General features: G+C 42.3%; 1 protein-coding gene and 1 long non-coding RNA gene across 2 annotated transcripts in view; one reads left to right on the forward strand and one right to left on the reverse strand.

Moving 5' to 3' along the window:
• Nucleotides 1-958: 958 nt before the first annotated feature.
• LOC125082139 (uncharacterized) lies at nt 959-4,401 on the reverse strand. Its single transcript, XR_007121898.1, has 3 exons — nt 3,381-4,401; nt 3,199-3,298; nt 959-997 (listed from the first exon to the last, which is right to left on the reverse strand). It is a non-coding gene; the product is annotated as an uncharacterized LOC125082139 (long non-coding RNA).
• Nucleotides 4,402-5,215: 814 nt separating this feature from the next.
• The window catches only part of CDH2 (cadherin 2), a 213,997-nt gene continuing 193,958 nt past the window's right edge, over nt 5,216-25,254 (forward strand). The window contains exon 1 of the mRNA XM_047697406.1: nt 5,216-5,412. Coding sequence (XP_047553362.1) covers nt 5,353-5,412 — 60 coding nt within the window. The 5' untranslated portion in view covers nt 5,216-5,352. The remainder of the gene's footprint in view (nt 5,413-25,254) is intronic.

Genomic DNA, 25,254 nt, shown 5'->3' on the forward strand with positions numbered 1-25,254 from the left:
TACTGCTTATGATAGAGATTTTGTGTCCCTCTGTAAAATTTGTGACTCCCAAATAAAACTCTGATTCAAAGCCTTATTTGTTTTAATTTCAGATAATACTGGAGGAGGTGAGAGGAGCATTCACTGAGATTCCTCAGCAACTCTACTCCAAATCCTCAGTGGAAGTAAGAACATTTAATACACATATAGATAAAATGCCAAGTCCCTACTGTGTTCCACTCTGCTCCTATCAAGCTTTCCTAAGAAATACTGATACATTATTCACATTTTAGAGATAATGAAAAGGAGCCTTAGAAATGTTGAGAAACTCATCCAAGTTCATAGTTAGGTCTACCTGAATTCAAATCCATACTCTGTTTATTATACCCTTTTAGCTTCAAAAAGGGATTGTTTGGGGGGGTGAGGGGAGGGGTGTTCCTTATAATATAAAGGCTGCTTGTGAATTACCTCCCTGGTCATGGAAATGCACAACTCCTTTATTCACTTACTTGACCATAAGTAGTCCAATTACTTACATGGTTATATTTTCCATGGAAACATTGAGTTGGATTTTCAAATACTTAAAAATAAATACATACGTACATACATGTTTTAAAAAGGAAAGAAAGACAGAAAGCAAGGTAAATAATATCTCCAAACAAGAGAAGATTTAAAAAACCCAAGTTTTTCTTCTAATATTGGAACAGATGATGACTACTCTGGTTGAGTACCAAATGAAGGGCTGGTTTGTACTCAGCCGCCAGATTGTATAAAAAATAGGAATCTTGACGGGGTGCCTGGGTGTTTCAGTCAGTTGAGAGTCCGACTCTTGATTTCAGCTCAGGTCATGATCTCAGGGTCCTGGGATAGAGAGCCACCTTCCCCCACCCCCAACCCCTCCACCCCCGCCATTGGGCTCCACACTCAGGGTGGATCTTGCTTGAGATTCTCTCTCTCCTTCTCCCTCTGCTCCTCCCCCCAGTCTCCCTATCTCTTGTTCTAAATAGATAAATAAATTCTGAAAAAAGAGAGAAAATATATGAATTTTGAGACAACTAATTTTGAATCAGACTAAATACAGTGAGAGGATCACATTAAAAATGGCACATGGAAACAGAGACCTGCAGGGAGAAAAGCAGTTATGAGCCCTATGTTACTTATACTGCAGAGAACAAAATAGCTAAGAGAAATAGTGGAAAAATGCCCAGCCTTATTAAACTTTCTGTTTTCTCCTTTTTTGTTATTGTTGTTGTTGTTAAACTTTCCTTTTATTCCATATTGATTTTTCTAAAGTTAAAAGGGACTCTTTAATGTAAAGAGCCTCGATAGGACTGGGAGTAAGAAAGCCCGTGTCTCATAAGGATTCCCTACTTGCCAATGGGTAGCCTTGTGTACCTCTTTAAGCTTCAGTGCTCCTGGAAAATAAGGGGGTTGCACAGATCATCTTTAACTTTAATTTAGAACATTCCATCACTCTATAACCTGGGGTATAACCCAAGGAAGGTCAGCTTTAATACCATTAAAGCTAACTGGGGAGAAACTTGCAGTATGAGGGCCACTTCCTAAGGAAGAAGGGACAATCCCAGCTTGCCATGGGGGTTGGGAGAGAAGGAGGAAAAATTCAGGAGTAGGGTAAGACAAGTCTGGTTCCAGTCTGGGAGCCTGGGAGCTGTGTGGTGTGGGCGGGGAGGGGAGGTGGCAGGTGGGGGTGCTACAGATAGACTACTACTATTTGTCATTTGTTTTCAAAATGAGGACACTTTCATACAAATACTCGAATGATGTATTCGTAGGTTTAGCATCTCCTCTTTGAGAAAATACACCACCACAAAAAAAAATTGTTATGATTTTACTTTGAAATAAATGTTTAAAAATGAATCATCATGGTATCAATATACATGTGAAAAACAGCCATGTGTGCAGGACACGTCATTTACTCAGTGTGTCCACAATGCTTGGTGCACACACTTATTTGCAGACCTCTTTAGCAAATCAGCAGCAGCCCACGGGCCAGAAATCAAAAGGATTAGACTGATTTTCAGTGTATGAGCCTAGCTTTAATTTTTATTATTTTCTTGTCTTCTTCCCCTTTCCCTACCACCTGGCTGTTTCCCTGGGTCACTGCCAAGCTCCCCCGCAGCCCTGGAGCTCTGCAGGCTGATGGGAAGTTAATCTTCTGACTGACAATGCTGTGATTCGAGGCTAAAAATCAAAGAGTTTGGTCACCATTTGCCCAGAGAAATGAATGGCCCCGTTAGATTATTTTAACTATGATGCCAAAGTCAACACTGGGTCTAATTTTATTAACATCAAATAGATGCACAAAGTCTCCAATAACATGATTTTAGACTAGGCTATTCCTTCTTGTGATAAAAGGCTGATTAGCAAGATGTGGCTGACCACGTGGTCAAGTTAATCTCAGGCAAGTTTCCAAAGCAATTCACAACCATTGAAAAATGAGAGGCACACAAGTTGGACCAAATTAAAAAAAAAAAAAAATGCAGCAAGTTCTTATCTGTATGATCAAAAACTACTGGAATCAGAGAATTAGTTAGCTAACAGGCATTGCAAAGCAGATTTTGAAGTCATAATAAGAGTTTAATTTATAAGGGGCATGATGTTTAAAGCTTCTTGCAAATAATACTAACAAGCAATAGAGTTACTCATGCTGAAATCTCCTCTAACTTGAAATTAATCAGAACGGCAATAAACATCAATGGCTACTGCTGGGAGTGGGGAGGATATAAACTAAGGTCTCATGTCCAGGATCACAGCTTAATTCTGAAGATGGGATCTACAAATGCTACTTGGTAATAAGACAAACAATATCTCCATATTGCTCCTGAATGTTTTACTATTACACATGGCTCCTGGAAAGTGGAATTTATCAATACCCTATTGCCAGAAGTTTTAGGCAGATTAGCAATAGTGTGACAATAATATTTAGCAAAGAAGAAAAAAAGAAAAAAACAAGCCAAGCCTTTTATCCTTAAATTTAATTAACATGACCTTCTGTATTCTTTTTGAGAAGAAAATCCGGGAAATATTTTTGAGGTTCACTTAAAAAAATGGACTACAATATTATGTTTTAATTAAAATTGAATAAGCCTCCCTATGAATATTAAAATTTTAAAAGCCTAGCCAGCAATAGTACATTATTAAAAGCTGCATCACTCATGTCAAAGAAATTAGTTAGCTGACAGTTAGTACTTCAGTTACCCAAAGTAGAATAATGTTCATTAACTGCAACTAATTTCCAAGACCTCCAGAGTGTGGAAACGCTTAAATAAAAACCGGTATTTTTATTTACCTGTAAAACCTAAAAAAATAAAAAATAAATTAAAAAGTAAAAAAATATATAAATTCTGGAAAAAATGTATTATGTAGCCAAAATCAATTACCCCTCGCTCTATTCCACAAATGCTTGTGACCCAAACTTGTAAAGTCTCTTACTTTTTGTGCACCACTCCAAGTTCATGCCTTAAGGAGAGGAAGCAAAACTCCTCTACTGTGAACTATCAGTCATTTTATCTTTTAGGTAATCCTATTTTCACAGCGAATTCTGGCTTTTAGGTTGTTTACCCCTCTCTTTCTCTTTCTTTTCTGTTTTTCTTTGTTGATTTTGTTGGAGGTGGTGTAGGGAAGAAGTCAAATTCCCTGAAACTGTGTGTTAAAAATTGTGAACAGTACGCTAACGAGTTAGAAATAAAAAACGGGAGACTTCATATAAAATAACACGCACTCAAACTCTCAGAGGAAACAAAAGAAAAGGAAACAAGAACACAAAACTTGGGCTGTTCCAGCACATTCGCAAAGGTGGGAGAAGTACGAGCGCCAGAGAAACCGCGGCCTCCGCCCTCCCCCGCCCGCAGGTGGCTCAAGGCAAGCACCTCAGACAATGGCCAGGATGGGCTCTGCCTGCGTCGCCAGTTTGCTGGGTCTGCCCCTACCCTACCAGGAAAAATAATCTATCTCGAAAAAAATGAGAAAACAGAAATAGCGTGTGTTAGGCTACCTAGAAAACATTCTCCCCTTTCCTAATCTCTGATTCCCCATCGCGGTCCAACGAGGAACCTGCCAACCATCAAGTTCCCGTGCAAGTTATTTTATTTGCCCGCAGCCCCTCCACCTGCCGGGGCGGTGCTCCGCGCACCCCTAGACTTCCCTCCGGCGACCCCCCGCGGGCTGCAGCAAAAACGGGGTGCTTGGAGGTGGGCGGGGGCGGGCGGCTGCTGTGGATCTGGCCGGCTACCGCCGCAGCTCGGTGGCCTCCGATTGGTCACGACGCGGGCGGGGAAGCTCGGCGGAGGAGGGAGGCGGGGGTGAGGGCGGCGGCGGCGGCGGCGGGAGGGAGAGGAGAGGAGAGAGGGCCGCGCAGCCTGGCAGCGCGTGCGGCGAGCGCGGGGAGAGTGGCGGCGGCGGCGGCGGCTCGCGTCGGTCGCGCTCGCGGAGGCCGAGCGGGGTGCGCGGGCGGCGGCGACAGGGGGTGGGGCGGCGCGCGCGAGTGAGCGGCGCCGGGCAAGGACCGGCAGGCGGGTCCCGGCGCGCAGGCAGCAGGGGCGGCCGCGGCGGCAGCTGCGCGGGACGGAGCCGCGGCAGTAGCGGCCGCGCCGGCCCCGGCCTCACCCCCGCGCGGCCGAGGCCGGAGAACAGTCTCCAACTCCCCAGGGGGCCGGAAAGGGGAGCCGGAAAGCGGCCCTCAGCCCCCACGCAGCGGAGGCGCCGGCCGGCGGGACTGCTGCCCTTTGTGGGCGCAGCGCGCTCGGCCCGGAGCGCCCTCCCCGCGGCGCTCTCTTCGGCATCTTCGTCTTGCAGAGCGGCCCTGGAGAGGGGACCCAGAGGAAGCAAAGCCACGAGCCCGAAACCTCGCGTTGCGGATCTCCTTGGGAGCGCCAGCCGCTCCACTTCCACCTCCGCATCCTACACCGGCCAAGGTCCCCGCCGCCTGCATCCCTCCCGGCTTCCGCTGCGCTTAGGGCCGGAGCCTAGCCGCCTGCGCTGCCACCGCGGCCGCCTACACACACGCACACACACTCTCTCTTTCTCTCTCTTTCTCCCTCTCTCTCTCTCACACCCTCGCACGCACGCTTGCTTTCTCCCCCGCCCCCTCCCCAGCTCCTTGATCTCTCGGTCTGTTTTATTACTCCTGGTGCGAGTCCCGCGGACTCCGCGGCCCGCTATTTGTCATCAGCTCGCTCTCCATTGGCGGGGAGAGGAGAGCAGCGGTGAAGGGGGTGGGGTGGGGAGGGGAAGGGAAGGGGGTGGAAACTGCCTGGAGCCGTCTCTCCGCGCCGCTGTTGGTGCTGCCGCTGCTGCCGCCGCCGCCGCCGCCGCCGCCGCCTCCGGCTCCTCGCTCGGCCCCTCTCCGCCTCCATGTGCCGGATAGTGGGAGCGTCGCGGACCCTGCTGCCGCTTCTGGCGGCCCTGCTTCAGGTACGCGGCGGTCTCCGCGGGCGGGGTGGGGCGGGCGGCGCCGGGTCCCTTTGTTCCCCGCGCCGCTGCGGGGCCAGGCTGCGCACCCGGGAAGGGAGGTGCCGCACCGCGCGGTCGGGAGCTGCGCAGGCACGAGGCTCGGGCCGGGCACAGGGACAGGGCTGGCCGGGCCGGCTTGTCTTCCCGCGCCGCTCCGTCTCGAAGGGACCGATCGCCGGCCCCCTCTGTTCTTCCTTCCGGGCCGGGCGAGCTTGCAGGGGGTATCTCCAGACAGCAGAAGGGTGAGGCAGAATAGCTCCCAGGTTTTGCAGTTTTCTACGCTTCTCGCTCCTCGCTTTGCACTTTGCTCCAATTTTTTTGTTTATTTCCGCAGGGATGGGTCGCGAGTTTGCAGTAGGAATTCTCACTCTGGTGTCTTAGTTACGGGACGTGCCTCCACCCCACCCCACCCTGGCACCCGCGCGCCTCCCGGTGCCCGAGGGCTCCACTGTCCTATTGTCTTTATCCCAGCCCAGAGTTGCTTTCTCTTCTTGTTCTCTTGCCCTCACTGTATTCTGTGTTGGTCCCACCTGGAAGAAAACCTCGTCCCCCTGCCCCGAAGAGTCTATGCGGGCCGGGGCCTCCGCACCCAGCCCCTGCCCCGCACGCCCCTTATCCTGGCGGGCGGGGAGAAGTTCCGTTACTCGGCTATTATTTCTCTCCCTCTGTCCTCTCTCTCTCCCCTGCGTGCGTCCTCGGGGACGCCTTCGCGAGGAGCCTCCGCACTTTTCACGCCTTCGGGAGAGCGCCAGACAGCCTCTTCATGGAATCGGTACTAGGAGGCTTTTCCGCGGCAGGAAGCACCTGCTCCAGGCAGGTCGCAGGCTCCTAGCCACTCCGCGCCACCCGTCCCCAGCCCGGCTGACCGCCCAACTTTCCCGTGGCGTCCGGCCGGAGGACATGCCGAGGGCCCTCCCGGCTGCCCACGGGGTCCCGGGAAGCGACGCCGCGCTCCTCAGCCGCAATCCCCGAGCGGAGCTGGGGCAGAGTGGGGCGGGGAGGGGGGCGTTCTGAATAGGCCCCCGCAGGCGATGGGGTTCCAAAGCAGCTGCAGGAGAGGGCGTGTCCGCCCTGAATGCAGGTCAGGGTCTCCGGGGGAATCCGCCCAAGGGGCCCCCTGCTCATCCTTGCAGCTGGGGGTGGCCGGCGGGTGGCAGCTCTGAAAAGTGCGGGCGCGGCTCGGAAGTGCCGCTGCGTCGGGGGTGGCCCGGGCTGGGACAGATGGTGCGGATCGCCCCCCTCCGTGGTCTAAACGGGTCAGGGCCTGGCGCGCTCCGGCCGCGGCGGGTGGGGTGGGGGATTGCGGGCGCCGGGGGCGGGACGGGGTCGGCGCCCGCGGTCTCTCGCTCTTTCTCCCGCCGCCCCCTAGAGGGGTGTGGGCAGAGGCCGCTGGAGCCCTGTCCATGGTGCGCCGTGGAGCGGCGCGCCCTGCTCGGCTCTGCGCTCTCTCCCCCCAGGTCGTGCTCTCCCGCTTTCAAGCTCTCTCTCTCTCCTCTTGACTCCGTGGCTGCCCGGGTCCTGTCTTTTCTCCTTTCTTGGGTTTCTCCTTTTGTTCTTTCGTCTCCTGCTGGTCTCTCTCCCCTTCCCCCACTCGCCAGTCCGCCCCCCTCGGCTCTCCTGACTCTGGGGTTTCTGAACTATTAGACTAGACGTTTTTGGCCTCTGCAGCTTTGAGAAGTGGATGGAATTTCTTCTAACTGGGGGAGGAGACCCGTCAGTCACTTACTAACAAAAGTATCTCCTGTTATAAAACCGCCCTTTATTCTTGGGAGTGCGCAGTCCTCATTCTCTCACCTCCTGTCACTTCATTTATTGTTTCTTCTTTTCAAATAGGGTTTACTAAAGGGGTTAGGCTGAAGGGAAAGGAAGAAAAAAAATGCTACTTCAGTGGTTTGAAGTTAGGGGGAGGGCAAGATAAACTCAAGAATCCTATGGACATCAGATATTTTACTTTTTTTCAACAAAGAAAATGCCATTGATCAAAAAATCATATTTTTAAAAACATTAATTTTGAACATCATTGAGTGGTTTTACTAATTTACAAACAACTTTTCATAAATTTTCAGAGTGTGAAACCAGTGGTAGATGGTATTATGTTCACTAACTTTTTGATCTGAAAGTAAGTTTTAATTGAAAACTGCAGTGAAGTTAGGACAGGAGGAGACATTTGTTGGTCATTCATACCGTGGGACTAAGTGTGGTACTACTGGAGCAGTCTCATTTTCTCTTAGTCATCTGCCTTGAAGTCAGGTATGAACTTTCTAAGTCATTTCCTTAAGCATTTAAAAAAAAAAAAAACCAACAGCATTTATAAGCATCACATAATGCGCTTATCTTTACCATCCCATGTTCTTTCTCAGTTTCTTGTAGACAGATGTCATGTTGACATTTGTAAACCCTCAGGGAAAGGGAAATTATAACTTTGTCAGCAAGTTATTTAGCGGTTTCCTGATTCCTGGGTGCAAGTTAAGCCATCACATTGAATGATTTGCAAGGTCATTAGGAGTGAAAGAACAGTGGTTTATGCAACATGAGTTTTAGGGTTAAGGGCGCCATGTGGATTGTACAACTGAGATTAGAAATGACTTCGTGCTAATGGCCTGCTTTACACACCAGAATAACAGAGATCTATCTGCAAGGTGAAAATGGCCCCTCTGCAGTCATCTGCTATTCAAGCCTTTTTTTTTTTTTTTTTTTTTAAGGTCAGATGAAGAAGACAAGAGTTTTAGGAAAGAGGATGAATAGGTTATTAGTATAGATGCAGAGCAACCTTATTTTTTCAGACCAGTTAAAGAAGAACAAATATTCTATAGGACTTCCTCATTTTAACTTATGGCATTAGCATTTTCTTTTGCACTAAAAACAAAAAAGTCAAATTTAACCATTAAATTTCAGGGGTCAAAGGATATCACAAAGTTAGGACAGACTTTCCTTTTAAATTATACAAGTGACTTTCAAAGACTTCAACAGATTTATCATCAGGCAAAAAAAAAAAGAAGAAAAAAAAGAAATCAATTTTACTTTTAAACCCTACCCAGTAATTACTAGACTAGAAACCTGCTTTGTTTTTCTAGTTCACACTTTAATTGCATAGTTGCACTGTTCCAATTCAAATACACTTGTACGGATTATGAAGCATCAAGGACATCACCTTAATGTTTATAGATACTCTGGATTCTTAGTCTTATCACATAGGTCCTGCTTTCAACCCTTGGTGAGGAAGTCTGAAAATAGAGGGCATAAACCGTATGTGATTTTCATCTGTTAGGTGTAAACACTTTGAAAAGATTAATATTCAATTAATATTCAATACATGAAACATAAAAAGAAGCTTTTTTTTTTCAGGATGTGGGAAATCTAGTATGCAGTAATCATGTTCGATATAAAACATATTTATTCTCAATGTTTATTTGATTTTCATGTGTCTTGTAACAACTTATTGTGAGAGTAAGGAGAATCAACATAGTTGGTATTCGCAGTTTATTCTACTTAGTGGCCCTAGTTATTCATAACTTTGCCCTTTTCTTATCTTGTGGTATGTGGTCATTACTCATAGATGGTGCAATGCAAGCATCCTAGGTGTGATTTGAAAAATAATAATTTGTGCATTCTAAAACATTTTATGGACACATTTTAAAAATATATATGCATGGAGATATATATAGAGAGATAATTTATATCTATCTCTCTATATAATTTTTTAAGCCCCAATTGCGAGTTCAGAATTTACGTACAGGTTGTACTTTTTTTTTTTTTTTTTTCAGGTTGTACTTTTTGACTTTGAAACATTCCTGAAGTCTGCTCTGACCTTCTTCTAAAAGTTAAGATTTTAAGAGGAAATTCTTTTTAGATTGTATTTTTTTCATAAAGAGACTAAAGTCTTCCTGGAACGGATTATTTTGGTGACAGTGTATTGCACCAAACTGTCCTTAATTTCCCTTTTCATTAAAAATTTTCAATTCTTAAATCTGTTGTGCCTCATTAAGCTTTAGGTTATTAATCAGGAAATGTCAAGACTTAAAGCAACAGTTAATCTTTCTTTAAAATGCCTTTAAGAAAATCCTAAGTAACTCAAATCCCCATTCCGTTTTCAAAGGGATATTCTTAAGTTAGAAGAGTGATTTTTAAAGAAAAATCCTAGATGTAATTTAAGAAATGTAGTGTTTGTGTATATACTCTACCGTTTTGCCCAAGTTAACATTATTCAAATTTGTTCTTTTGGCTCAAATACAAAAAGTAATCAAGTTTAAGCACTGCACAGACTGGTGGTGAATTTTATCAACCATTTAAAAAATATGATAGATTTGGAGTTTGGGTTTTGTTGTTTGAGTATTTCATATCTGCCATTAGTATACCCTCTAAGAACCTAAGCATTTTCAAGTTGGGTTAAGAACTCTAAGTTGAAATGTAATTTGTATCAACAGATCATTATGCCTCACATTTCTGTCTTTTCCTACCAAAAAGTTATTTTTGTTTTAATTTTATAGCAAATTGTATCAGTTAATTTGAACAGATGCTAGTCTTTGTGTATTTAACTAAATGTAGATCCATTTTAATTAAACAACCCTATTCATTCCAAGGAAGAGGTATATACAGATGAATGTTTTAGTTAGAGCTGTATCTTCTGCCTAGATAGAGGGATGTCTTTAAAGTCAAAGAAGGTGAATTCCGGAGCTAAATAGGACTTCTTAAAAGGTATGGATTTAAAGATTATGATTTGTGTTACAACAGAGTTTTTGAAAGGAAAATTTGGGTTATAAATAAATGCTTCTCAGTTCTTATTTTTGGTCACTCTCTTTCGTACTCAGTGCACTTCCTTGTCTGAGCCTCCCTGTACTTAGAGAAGTCCACAAGACCTTGGGTTGTGTGTGTATGTGTGTGTGTGTGTGTGTGTGTGTATGTACAACATGTATGTTGAAGGTTGTTATCTAACTGATGTTGAAGGTTGCTATCTCCTGCAACATTTATCACAATTTAGCATGAAGTCAATCTATAGTTAACTGACACCCTTGTGTTTGCCATCAAGGTGATTTGGGTACCAAAGGTGTAGTAATTTTGTTCTGTGCAAATGAGCTGATGTTACATAGTGTCAAGGGCAAGAGCTAGTGTCGAGGGCAGGAAGAACCTGGGGTTCTAATCTAGTCCAGATGTAGTTTATGCCCTTAAACTCTCATGACTTCATTTTCCTCAACAGTAAAATACTGGGCCTGGTTGGGTTAGTTGATCTTTAAGGCACTTTCTAGTTCTGGGACTCTTGGGGCTTCTTAAAAATATCCCCCAGATGACTCCTTTTCAAAGACTTTGGAATGACTTTAATTTTTAACCTGAAATGCAAAGATTTCCACATACTCAGAGTGGTAGGATATCAATTTGAAGGTCATCAACAATAGTTTATTATATATGGTAGGTTAGAAGTCATCTGTATTTTTTATATGCTTGACTTTTAAAAATAATTTTTTTTCATTTTCAATGCTGCTTTTACCACTAAAAGTAAACTATTTTGGGGGGTTAGACTTAAAGAAAGGGGAATATGATACTACTAAGAATAAAAATTATTCCTTTTATTCCTTTTATACTTCAGTGTTTCTTTGAAAGGAGACGGCTTCCACAAGAACCTTTGAATTGAGGGATATGGGTCAGCACTAAAAATATAGCCCATTGACCTAGCAAATTATTTTCCTACAGATATGTGGGTATTCATTATGTATAAATTCATGATGTATGTATAGTCATGATGTATAAATCCATGATGCATACATCATATGTTTGCATGCATGTATAACGATATGTATTAAAATACTTGTAATTACGAAGGATTGGATTAGTTGAACTCTGAATGTCATTAGTAAAAATTGATTTAATAAATCATGTGTAATATGCACGCAGATTTGAGAGCCCTTACTGTGTGGAATAAAGCATTTCAGTTCTAGTTCCAGGTCAAGAAAGTGATTGTTAAACCACCAAATGTTTATGGCACAGTCATGTACCTAGAAATGCATCAGAGAGGGACAGCGGATATGACCGGTGGGATTTCAGGGCTTCCAAATGAGGAGAAATTGGTTGAAGACCATAGTAGAAGCTATAACGAAAGAATAGAAAATCAAACAATGTACAAATAGGATGAAGACGACTTACAGTAACAGTAGAACATCCTAACGTTGTGTTGAGAACAACCTATAGCAGGCTGAGCTACAAGTAGGCCTAAAGAAGGTTGGGTAGTTAAATAATAGAATCGTTTCCATGTTGCATCATAAAATGACCATACTTTGCTGAGTTATTTGTGCCTGAGAGGTTACATTAGTTCGTTAAACCATTGTGATATCTCTTACATTCCTTTGAATATTTAATTTTTCCTTCTATTTCTGGTGGCAAAAGTGCGGTCTAAACACCTTATTACTACTATCTACAATATAAGGTACAGAAGAATAATATGGAAATCAGATGTTCTGGTCTACTGCCTTGATTAAATAAACCGTTTAACTTGGGTTTTTCCCAAGTAGCATTGGAAAATTAATTGTATAATGCCTTTAAAACAGCTTGAGCTACTTAAAAGGAAGTGCTATTATAAATATAATATGACAATCATATAGAGACGTGCTTGGAGACACGCTTGATCCATGATCCGTTCTTTGGTTTTCTTTGACAAAATATATCTTCATATAACAAAAATAAATAAGTGCTGGAGTAATAATATATTATTACTGTAATTTTAATACTGGTTTTTATGTTAACTTAAAAATTTACTTGACCATAGAGTATTTATATATTTATAGTTTTAATATTGGTTTTTGTGTTAATTTAAAAATAATTGCTTACTTGACCATCATAATTGAAAATATTTGTATCCAAATTCCCTCTCCCCCATTCTGGTATATTATTTAATGTATCAGTGGATTAGTAAAAGGAATTTGTAAAAAAAAAAAAAAAAAAAAAAAAAGTTAATTGAAGGGATATGTCTTAGAATATTATTCCAGAAATTACTGGAAATGGAAATGTGAAATGGCCATTTTCCCCTCAGTATTAAAATAAATTTTGTGTTTATTCAGCTTTCTTCTGTTATATTAAATATTGAGGTTTTTTTAAAAAGTCTATTTGTTTATTTATTTAGCTAGTCTCTACACCCAACATGGGGCTCAAATGGAGGACACCAAAATCAAGTGTCAACACTCTACTGACTGAACCAAGCCAGGTGCTCCTAAATATTGAACTTTTCTGTTACTGCTTTCAGTAATGGTTGTAAGCTTGGTCCTTCAGGTTTTTTTCCTCATATGCAGTTTTAGGACTTCTCCCAATTTATTTTATTTTTATTAATTCTCAGTAGGTCATTCATGTAACTCAGAAAAGCACATACACCAGAGAAAACTGTTAAAACTTTGATATTTACTGCCACCTCTCTGAATCTTTTTTTTTTTTTAAACTAATATCTGGTAGTACTAAACCTTTACAATAATATATTTTTTAAATTTCAGTGAAGGGAACGATTATGTTATCCCAGTTAATTATCCATAACCCTGTGAAATAAAATTCCCATTTTAGAGATGATGAAAGTGGAACTCAGTTTGAGTAGTTTTTCTGAGAATCCAGAGTGAATGGTATCTGTTAGAGTAGATTGAGCCTGACTGCAAAGCACATGGTTTTCATCCTCCGTCTGCGGACTGGGACCCTTTCAATAAAATGGTACTCAAGGAATGAATATCGCATTAGAGAGGAATTTCAGTTCCTCTTTACTGAGTTGATAAGATTTTTTTTTTTTTAAGTAGTGAACTTCTGAATTATATTTTCTATTAATTTGACCTTAAATACTTTGAATTATTTTGGCATCTGAAGCCAAAATGTAAATCTTGGTTAGGATTTTCACTCATTTTTAAAATATGTTCTCTTAGAGAAAGGAGAAAATAGTCTACGGCCATACCACCCTGAACGCGCCCGATCTCGTCTGATCTCGGAAGCTAAGCAGGGTCGGGCCTGGTTAGTACTTGGATGGGAGAAAGGAGAAAATATCGTAGGGAGATGATTCATAATCCATTTTATAATGTTCTTCAGATTGTCTCGATCAACAAATAACATGCTGATAAGTTCTCAAAAATAATTTTTTTGCGCAAATTCTTAGAACTTTTAATACTTCCTAAGAGCCTATAAGCCCTCAGGCTATGCATGTTTTTCTTTTTCTTTTTTTGATACTGTTTTTTCAGCGTTCTTTCCTGTGAAAATAAATTCAAGAGACTAAATCACCAAATTTTGAAATATGTTTACTGGCGCATTTTCCATGTTTGAATCATCGGAATTACGTTTTCTCGCAAAATGAAATTATATGTCCGCATCTCAAAAGGAACTAGTAAAGCAGATTCACACGAATGTTTTGTGGAGGGACAGTGTTTTCTGGCAAATCCTTGTTTTGCCAAGGAGAAAGCCTAGAACTGTTTTGCTTGTAATTTGACCTGTTGTAACTGGGCGGATTCAGTTGGCTTGACCATAATCTCCAATAAAATGTTTCTTGGTTCATTGGGAAGCTGTTAAGTGAACTCTGAAACAAATGACTAAAAAGTCATTAATTTTACTAAGTTTAAAGGGGATAGAATCCGCTCCCTCTGCTTAACATAAATCTGTCATAAACTACAGACTGTGACGACTTGAATTTTTTTTTTCTTTTGTTGTCTTAATTGGTTAACACAATGGTTCAAAGTCTGAAGTTCATTCTTTACGGCTTTCTGGTCCAGTAAATAAAGAAAAAAATGTGTTTTGTGTGGCCAAAATATTAACCTTTTGCACCTCCTTTGTCTGTCCCGCCCCCTGCCAGTGGAGTCCATTTGCTGGTGACATGCTCAAAATTAGTTTCTAATGTTTGGCTTCCCCAAATTGGACTTTAGGGAATTCAAAATGCAGAGTTGATGCACACCCCAACATACACACTCACACTTTATGGAACTATCAAATGCATACAGGAAAGTGCACATGTAAGTGAAAAGCCTGTTGAATGTTCATAAATTGAACATACTATTGAGTCAGCACCCAGTCAAGACATAGCTTCAACAGCCCCTCATGGGTTACCCTCCTCCAATTTTAATTGTCCTCACATGCTGAGCATTTACTTTACTTCTAGGAACATCTATTACTTTTGCCTATATTATGGAGTCTTTGTACTTTATGAAACCCTATAGTATATTCCCTTTTGTGTCTGGCATCTTCCACTCAATTCTAGAAGTGTCCATATGTTTGTGTCATATGTGTTTTAATAGTCCGAAATTAGGAAAGCTTCATGGATGTCATAGAAATATCCAGGAATTTAAGGAAGTTCTTTTTTAAAAAAAGAAAAAGAATGGAGTGATTCATTGCAGCTAAAATTTGCTTGCCTATCTGTGGTTGGTCGAGCCATGAAACACCTTCTGTGGGTTTTCCTACTCAGATTTTTTTCTTCTGTATAATTTCTTTTCTTCTTTTCTTTCTTTTAACTTGGCAGTATCGTTTAGCCAAAAGTCAGAAACATTTAGACTGTAGTTTATAGCCTCTTTCAGAAGGAGGATAGAAGCAAAGAACTAAATGTCTTTTTGATCTGAGGTCTTCAAGCAGCGGGTTTGGGTGTTAACAGATTCTAATCTTTTCCGTGATGCTTCTTAATACCTTCTCTGAGCTTACTGGTGACCCACTTCTCCAAGAGGTCTTACTCATATTTAATTTTAATTTAAAAAAAGGTTAAATGGAGGGTTATAATGCCATAAACTGCTAGTTTTCCAGCTGTTCAGTGCATCTTTGGGAACAGTTGACCCTCTTTCGTGTTTGTGTAGGTTTTTTAAAGATCTGAAAGGTTGCCATGAAGGATGCAGAGTGCCATATTTGTCCCAAGATCTTTCTTTCTAGAGGCCTTTTCTCACCGTTTATAATGGTTGTGTAGTAGAACCAGATTCGCGGTGGAGGATTCCATGCACGGTGAGGAGGACTGAGGACTCAGATTCCAGCCCACCAAGGATTTGTGTGCTTCAAGGCAGCTCTAATTTTTTTTTTTTTCCTTCTTACATGTGTGGACTTCATTTTTCAGTATTTAAGAGACTGTATTTTTTGCCAGGCCTTTCCTTATTGATAGGTAATATGTATATCACTTGTGTTTCGCCCCAACCCATACTTTTTCTCCCATAAAAGTTACTGTTTACGTTCCGTGTTTGTGTTTTTGGCATTCAATTATTTACAATTCTGTCATTTCTGTTTGGCAAATACTAAGAACGTTTGGGAGAACATCATAATCATTGATTTAGTTTAGAAATCGATTTATAGTTAACTTCTTTGTAAACGAAACTGAGTTAGCCATGATTTGGTTTAGGGTCTTCCCTTTATTTGAGGCCGTCTCTGTGGAGCTGTGTTTAAAAGGGGGATCCTGGTATATTTAAATGTAGATAACAGTGGACTATCTGCAGATGGCTCATAACATTTTATGACCTAAAATAAAGATATTTTGGAAAACAGTGAGGTTACTTTTTTAGTATTTGCATTTGTAATGGATAGTGCCGTGATTCTTATTCCTTATTTTCCTAAGTCTTGGTCCTTCATAATCTAAATGTATATATAACTTAAATGTATATGCACATACATGTATGAATACATACACTCATATGTGAGGCGCGTTCCTGGAGCACTGCTCTGGTGGTTGTGCCGGTATGTAAGTTGAGACCATGCACCTCCAAACACAGTCTTCTCAAACCTCACGCTATATCAAATTGTATTTATCTTCACATTTAGATATTTACTTAGCTGAATTTTCTTTTTTTTTTTTTTACTTACCTGAAATTTCTTTTCAAGTATTGTGTGGTATGAGGGTAGAGAGTCTTGCTCAGTTTCTCCCACTAATATGTAATACACAAAATATACAGACTAACACATGAATGCCTGTCGTTTGTCAAACAAAGCTGCTTGTTTTCTGATCTGAAATGGTGCCTTTATTACATTTAACATTTCCTTAGGTTTTGGGTTCTTGTCCTTTTTTTCTTTCCAGTTATATTGATTTGGTTGCCTAGAGAGACAGTGAGGCACAGTGGGTAAGACTGGTTTCTGGAGTTGGTTGACCTGTGTTTGTACCCTAGTTCTGACACTTGGGTATTGAGTGCCCTTGGACAACGGACATTTTTATGATGGTCTATCATAAGGCTGTTATGAAAAGTAAATGGGTTAATATGTATACATCACTTAGAAAAGTGCTTTCATATGGTAAACAAGGTATAAGCTCTTTAACTGAAGATTTGGGGGCATAGCCATTACCACTGTTTTACACAAACACAATCAAGGGATAATTTAATTATTTGAATATATTTGAGCTCTTTTATGTCCAAAGCTTTGCTCTATGTTCAGTGTGATAGCCAGATAACTTGTAACTCTGAAGTTACCACCAGACTATCACCAGAGTGTCCCTTCCACCCCACTGGGAAACCACAATTGAAGGACACATATTTTAACATTCCTCTTTAAATTCTAACAGATGTTGTCTAGGCTGATAGGATTAGGGAAAAAGGTTAATATATATGGAGTGTTATTCTGCCAGCCATTTGATTTGGGAATTACAGGTAATCAAACAGAAGCTATTCTCCTGTCTTCCAGGTCTGTCTCTTTGCTTCTGTGATTTAATTCTTTAATGTTCTGATATTGATGCAAGCGTGTTTGTGCATGTGTTGAGACTAGCCTGGAGCCCGAGTAACTTACTCATCTCTGAATCCTTTTAACATGATGATGAGGACCTCATAGAGAGGAGGAGGTTGAAGGTAATGTTGGTTGATGCCAACACAGAATCTGCAAAAACTGAGTGAAGATTCATTGTTCTTGTAGATGCTGATGATTTATTGGCGATTAGATGAGGAAATGTTACTTTTAACTGAATTTCATCCTGTCCTAATAATAGCACATCATTTTTGAGTAATTACTATGCACCAGGCACTGCTCTAAGTACTTTAAGCGTATTAACTCATTTAATTCACAAAAGATTATGCTCATTTTACATACAAGGACACCAAAGCACAGATAGTTTAGAACAAGGTACCCAAAGTAATTTTGTGAATGAAGGAACTGGGATTCAAATACCAGCAGCCTCATGTCAGAGCCTGTTTTCTGGTTTGGTATTTATTTGAATGCAGGTTAAAAAAAAAAAAAAAAATTAAGGCAGGATTGGCATCCAGTTCTATTTTGTATATATATGAAGTTCAACCTTTTAAAAAAAATCTTTTTTTTTTAAATTGTAAAATGTGGTCCCTGTAGAGGACATATAAAGCATATATGCACCGGCTAAAAAATAATTATAGTATACAAATATGTCAGTGAAACTACCAGACAGGTTAAGAAATGGAATATTGCCAGGACCTTGGAAGTCTCCAGAATACTGTTTCAATTCCTCATTTCACCCCCAGAGGTAACTGCTGTCTTCATTTTTCTAATTAATTATTCATTGCTTTTCTTTGTAGTGTTACCGTCTATGTATATATTCCATATATGTGGGGGAGAAGAGATGTATTTAAGAAAATGTGTGTGTATTATGCATTTATAAATACACTATGCATATGTGTGTATTTATGTGCATATATATATATATATATATATATATACATAATGTACTTTTTGTGATTTGCTGCTTCTGCTTATTTTGTCTGTAAGATTCATTCAGTTGAGTTGTTTAACTCTAATTTGTTCATTCTCACTGCTCCAGGGCATTGCATGCTATGAATATGGTAGAATTCACTTGGTCAATTTATTGTTGATGGGTTTGTGTGTGTGATTTCAGAATTTGGCTACTGTGAACATTGCTGTACTTGCCACCTGGGCATTAAGTGTCTGAGATACCCCAGGACTGCATTTCTCAAACTTGAGGTTGTGTAAGAATCACCAGAAAGCCCGTTAAACAGAGATTCCTGGCCCCGCCCTCTGAGCTTCTGATTCAGTAAATCTGTGGTGGAGCCTGAGAATTTGCCTGTCTAGCAAGCTCCCAGGTGACAGAATGCTGGGCTGCTCTAAGGTATGCACCAAGGAGTAGAATTGCTGGGTTGCAAACAAGAATGTTTTCCAAATCGGCCCACCAGCACCATGTCTGTATTTCTGTTTTTCCATAATTTTAGCATATGTGTTATAGCCAGACTTTAAAATTTTTAACAATCTAGTGGACTGCATAATGAGTTGAAGATTGTTTTGATGTGCGTTGTGGCCTTTCTTTCTTCCTTGAGGTGTCTGAATGAACACTAGCCAATCCGATGAAATTTGTAATTTGTCTCTAGCTTGGCCTGACTGTTTACTGTCTATTCTTTTTGCCTAGCATTTTCACTTGTGGCTTGTGTGGGTTGCTGCCAGGGATTGAGCCTTCTCGAAAGCTGACTCATGTGATTAAATCTAATATTTGCTGAGTGCTTACTATGTGCCAGGCCAAGCCCTTTACCTGCATTGTCTCATGTAATCTCACATCAGCCCCCTGAGATAAGGTGGGCATTTTCAACACTATCTGTTTTACAAATGTCTGAATGAAGCCTCCCTTAATCCTTTCACTGAAAGACATGCCTCTAGGATGTGGCAATGGGGACTTGAACAGGGTTTTGCCTTGCTGGTAACAACCAGTTCCTTGGAAATCTGCAAGCGTATATGCGGTGGGAAGAAAATAAGCTCGTCTGTTCTAGATTTTGAAAGATTGCAGCCTGGAGGAGGATTTGGACTTTAGAATCCAGACTTTAAGGGTCTCGGTTTCAGAGAGTAACTTTTGGCCTTATGAATGGGAAAATTTAATAGACTGAGTCGTCATTTGGATAGGATATCATGGAAGTAGGTAGTTTCTGTCACTGGCCACATGGCCCCTTGGTGGTGATTTTAAGAGATGCAAGTAACTGATGAGTGGTTGACAGTTCTCTGAATTGCCCTGTTTTTTTCTGACCTCACGTTGGCTGGGCCCAGCACTGTAGTCACCGAGCAATCCAGAGGTACATGCGACTTTCTCTTCCTAGCACCTGGGGTCCCCCAAGCACTTAAAGAGACTTGGATGTTTGCTTTCAGACCCTCAGTGTTCAGCATCCTGGTGAGCTTGTGGCTCTGCTGGTGGTAAAAGGATGTCATATAGTCTGGCCTTTTTGATCTTTGAGTCTTGGCCTTTGGATATTCAGTAATATTGAGACTTTGTAATTCTGGTGTCTTTGAAGAGACCTAGTAAACAGTGCTTCTTATCCATCTAAGTTCTGGACAAGTAAGACAAAAGCGTCAGCAGATAACCAAAGTACAACCTTTACTACTGACAAAGGTGAGGGTGGAGAATGTGGATTAAGTATGTTGGATCTCCGAATCAATTCCTCCCCTCACCTCCCACCTTCAGCGGCGCCATGTGAGCGCCAGCCTCCTGCCTGGGGACCCTGCTCTCGTAGGTTCCCTGCAGCATCGTGATACCTGCACTGAGGTGATGGAGGTAGTGAACTCTGCACGCCCATTTGTTTCCGACCAACCTGCCAGAGAGGTTGACAGAGGTCAGGAGTGCTATCGCTAGTGTAGCTCCCTCTACTTGAAAGTAGGGAGTAAGGGCTCCCGTAAACCTTCCCCAGATTTTGGATTAGCCATTGAGTTTATGTTCTTAACCACCAAGCATGTGCTTATCCAGAAGGTTGGCGACTTCCCCCTGGTTGGGGGAAGATGGGCCTCTGTCAGGAAAGCCAGGCTTCCAACTTCATGAAGCCTTAGGAGATCGATAGCTTTACTCTGTAAAGAGTCCTCAGAGCTAATGAGGCGTGCAAGATGATCCCAGCAGTAGTGGTGCAGCCTCCAAAGTTAGAAGGCAAACCCACAGCCACCCTAGAAGATTCATCCCGGTGAAGTTCAGACCCCATGGCCTGTCTCTAAGTGTCTCTAAGTGTCCCAAAGACCATGATGGGGACCCCAGGATATCTGAGGGAAGGACTTACTGTGGGTGGAGAAAACCTTCTTCCGTTTAGCCTTCCCCAGTTGCTAATCAGGGTAAGCCTCTTGTCTATAATCCACGACCTTTGAACTAAGCCCAGAGTTCAAAGGGGAAATGAATATTTAAAGATACTGAATCTGATGGATGGAAGTCAAAGAGGACAGGGATTGCCACCATGGGCTATTCTGGAACCTCTCACAGAGGGGTAGTATCTCAAATGCCAGCTTTCTCCGGGAAAATCCAGAATGCGCGGGTGAACCCCCTACCCGGAGGGAAGGACTCCCCCTGGGAGCCTCTCCCTGATGGGTTTCAAATGGTTTGCAACCAGCACGCTGAAATATCCTACTTTGCCTTTCCCTGTGAGCCCCTAGAGACTGCCAGGCTGGGGCTGTCCCTAGCATGGGCTCTGTCGGGTGGATAGTTGTGGGACACACTATCCTGGGAACAAGTGTTTTCAGTCTCTTGCCACCTGTTGTGGGGTTGCTTTAGCCAAAAAGTCTCTCTGCAAGGCAAGATTTCTCCTTCATCTGTAAAGACCTGTCCAGACCGCTTGGTGGGGGCTGATCCTGGAACCTGTGGGCAAATTAAGGAGGTGCCTTATTTTGCCTCCGAATGCAGAGGAGAATTAGAGACAGCCAATCCAGTCCTGCCCTCTAGACTTGTCAGTGATTTCAGGAGAGAACCTTGACAGGGTTCTGGAATTCACTGTCTTCTAAAAAATGGCAGATATTATTCTGTTCGATAGTCTTTAGGCAGTGGATGTTGAATTAATCTCCTTTTTCTGTGCCTCGGCTATCTCTGTTTATTCAGCCCAGGGCCCATGGGCACCTGCAGAAGTTTAGAGCTGCCTCAGGCCTTTGCCAAGGGACCAAGTGACAGTGGCCCTCACTCAAAAGTGTTTGTCATTTGGGTTAAGGTGCGCCCCATGTGTCCTGCCTCTTTTCTGAGATCCTTGGCCTATAGCCTTTCCTGAGGCCCCTTGCCTGCTCTAGGCCTTAGCTTTGTAAACAGCCACTTTCCTGGAGGATAACCACCATAAGTTGTGGTCACACATCAAGATCAAAATACCCTGTGGTTTAGGAATTAAAGCCTCTTGATGTTAAAAGCTACCTGCCCAACTATAAAAACCAGCCACACTGCACAATCAAGGTTGCAAACCACCAAGTTGAAAAACATGCAGGGCCATAGTCAAACACCCTTTCACCCCTGCCCAGGGACCCAGTACCTCCAAGAGTAATTTCTTCCCCAGAACTGGGTTCTTTTTTTGTTATTTGTCAAGATCTCCAGATAATACACCAAATGCAAGTCTCTGAAGGGGCCCAATAAGTAGGACCTCTTCTCCCAAACCAAGTTCTGAACCAAGTGAAATAGAAACCAGCAAAGCCAACAGTTAGGAAAGGAGAGTATCCTGCGGTTCTGATAAAGGCTGGGTTTGAGGGCATGGCTTTTGTCTGTTGCTAATAGGAAGCCCCAGAATCCCACAGACATGTGCACTCAGTTGCAGGCAGTTCTGGACACCCTCCCCCCAACCCCCAAATGCTGCAGGGGATCTGTGAACTCCCAGCATGGAAAATGAGATCATCACACTTGTTTTCTGCAGGCCTGTGGCTCCCCAGTGGGAGGAGTAGGGGACAGGCCTGGGCACCAGCTGCCCACATTGTTCTTTTGAATTCAGCCTTCAGATTAAGTTCAGTCCATCCTTTTCTCTAGGGCAGTCGTTCACAAACTTCTTGGTCTTAGAATCCTTTTACGCTCTTAAAAATTACTGAGCACCCCAGTAAGCTTTTGCAATGTGGGTAATCTCTGTTGGTGTTTAACGTTTTAGAAATTAAACTGAGAAAAATATATATTTAATTCACTTAAAAATATTAAACCCATTATATATGTAACATAAATACCAATTATTATGAAAAATAGCTGTATTTTCCAAAACAGAAGAGAGAAGTTAGTGGGAAGAGTAGCCTTTGCTTATATGTTTTTGTACATCTCCTTAGTGTCTGGCTTGTCTGCTTCTGCATTTGCTCTGTTTCGGTATTACACATCACTTGACCTCAGGAATACTCCACTTTACACTTGTGAGAGATTGAGAGTGAAAAGACGAACAATGTTATTATATTAGAAGAAGAGTTTTTGCCTTTTGAGATCTCCTGGAAGGATGTTGGGGACCCCCTAGTGTTCCCCAGCCCACACTTTGAGAACTGCCATTCAGGGTAGGACTGACTGATGGAGTGGAAAGAGGTGGGAATGTTAAGAGGTAGCAGCATTCCTTCCACATGGAAAGAAACTTCTGGAAGGGGAGGAAGCATTCCCCCTCCACAGGTTACACAGTGGAACTGTCCAAAGGCCAGTCTTAAATCACTCACTATGGCCATGGGTGGAAAAAATGCCAGTCTTCAGCCCCCGAGTTGAGACCGGAACTGATGACATTAGCTCTGTAACCTCTGAGTTAGCATGCAGGGCTCGTGGGTTTGCTTCTTTATTGCTTAACCTATTAGAACACCACTGGGCAGGGTGCTGCTTGGGGAATGAGTTCAGGAATGACTTTGAACTCTGATGTTATTGACAGTGCCCTCGTCTCACTGCAGCACATTTCTGGAAGCTGTGCTGTGAATGTTATTTTCTCACAAGAATAATGGTATAATTGGGTTGGGTTTATCTTATCAAGGACTTAGAATTAGATAAATCATCACTATGGCCAACTATTCAAATTAAATCAGAGGTATGGGGACTGTAAATATCTGTAACCATTTTTAAAAAGTGAAACCATTAAGAAAAAAAAAAAGTGAAACCATGCTCCAGGTTTTATGAAACGGGCCTGATTGTAGATGAATACAAGGGAGGCTGGAGTAAGGGAAGTGCACGGAGACTCTATTAGGGACGATAATCATTTCCTCATCAATATCACCTACTGAAAATTCATATACTCGCTCTAATATGTATTTGCTGATAATTTTCCACATGTACTTTTAGAAGAGCTTGAGGGAGGTGGAGGGGTTTTGGTTTGGGTGGCTTAAAAAAAACAAGATGTTTATACACGTTTGCATTGATGTCTCTTTCTCTCCTATTTTTCCCTAGTTTCCAGAAACATTGGAATTATTTTAAAAGGATTTACTGTTATCATTTCACAATCATATGTGAGAATCGTTTCAGCAAAAAGTTTACAATGGAAGAAGCAAGTAGATTTGTCACTTGGTTTTAATTCATACAGGACAAATTCCAGCCCTTAGCCAGTTAGGTAATAGATGTCATCGTGTGTGGTTACTTCCTGATGTTTTTGTCCCCAATTCGCAGTGGGGAAGGCTGGTCCCCAAAGCCATTTAGTGCTGCATTGAATGCCATCCCTAAATTGACTAGCTAAATAACCTAGGGCAAATTCCTTTTAGTTTGCTTCCTTGCCTGCAAAATGGCCCTCTTACTGTACCTACCTCATAGGGCTGTTGTGAGGATTATTGGGATATAATGCGTGGAAGGCATTGGCGTGTGGATCCTGGAACATGGTAAGCACTCCATAAATATTAGTAATCAGTCATACTCAGTGTATTTAGTCAGATGAATTCCCCAGTTGGTTATAAACACCATCTAAGGCTAAGTAATATACTATTTGATGACATTTTGAACATTGTGTGTAAGCCTCTTGTGATTGCCGGTGAGTGTAATGAGTTGACGAGGCAAAATCAGTGTAAGCCAGGACTCGTCCGTCTCTACGGAATTGCATTGGGCACTTGTGGAACTTTTCCCGGCATAAGTTTAATTGCAGAACGGCCTGAGCCACAACCTCTTGATAACGTTACTCTTTTTTCCCAAGCCCAGTCCACGAGTCTCTGTAGAGTTGTGACCCATCACATTAAATCCACGGCACTCCTTGGTCAACTCTTGGCTGTGTTTCGGGATTGCACTCCACAAAGCCTCGATGCCTCAGAAGCCTCTTCTCACATGGCCGACGAGATGGGGGGTAACAGAGGTCTCCCCGGACTTCACTTGTTCCATGTTCGTGCTTTCATAGGTTCAGCTCCTGAGAAGTTGACTCTCTAAACTACGTTTTGTACGTGGAACACAGATTTCTGCCCTTCAGGCTGTTGTGCGCTGGTGCTGTCCTCCAGCTTTGAGTTCAGTCTCAGCAAAGTCGTCAGGCTTTCTGGCCAGCATTGATGCTGGTATTTGATTATTTGCCATTAAAAGAAATGAAAATTAGAATAATAAAAATACTGATGCTAGAAATATTCAAGGACTCATCCTAATAATATAATGGAGGCGAAGGCGGAAATTACTAGGTGGGTCATAGGGTGCCGTGGGTGGCCTTGGTCGGGGATTCCTCGTGTCTAAGCTGGTTTGGATTCTATCGTAAAGTCAAGAAAGAATTAACCAGTTCAAAATGCTGGGCTCTCCCTCCAGAGTAGTACCTGGCAAAACAAAAATATCAAAGGGCAGGGTTAAACTTCTGCACATTTCAAGCATGTTTCCAGGGATATGAAATTCAAAGTTTCATCAATGGCATGGCTGACACAGAGAAAAATCTTTAAAGAGTGGCAGCAGCTCTTGAATAATCTTCTTAACGTAGTCTCCAACCTCATGGATGGAATCCTGTGAAATGTAGAGAATCTGGCAAATGTAATTGTCTGGTGATGAATTGGATTTAAAAATAAAAAATTAGTCATGCAGACTTGGTCCAGAACAGTCCATTATTTTAGTACCGTGTACCCCACTAACCACTTAAAAAATGTCTTCACTGGTTGTTTATTTTTGCGTATACCATTTGGAGACCCTAACCACATAATAAAAGTATTACCATAGTTGTCCCCCTTCCTTTCCCAACACTGCTCACCCCCACCTCACAAATACACATTAGGGAAAGGATTCCACTTGTTTCCTTCCTTCCTTCCTTCCTTTTTTCCTTCCTTCCTTCCTTCTTTCCT

This window comes from Lutra lutra, chromosome 12 (assembly GCF_902655055.1).
Source record: "Lutra lutra chromosome 12, mLutLut1.2, whole genome shotgun sequence".
NCBI lineage: Eukaryota > Metazoa > Chordata > Mammalia > Carnivora > Mustelidae > Lutra > Lutra lutra.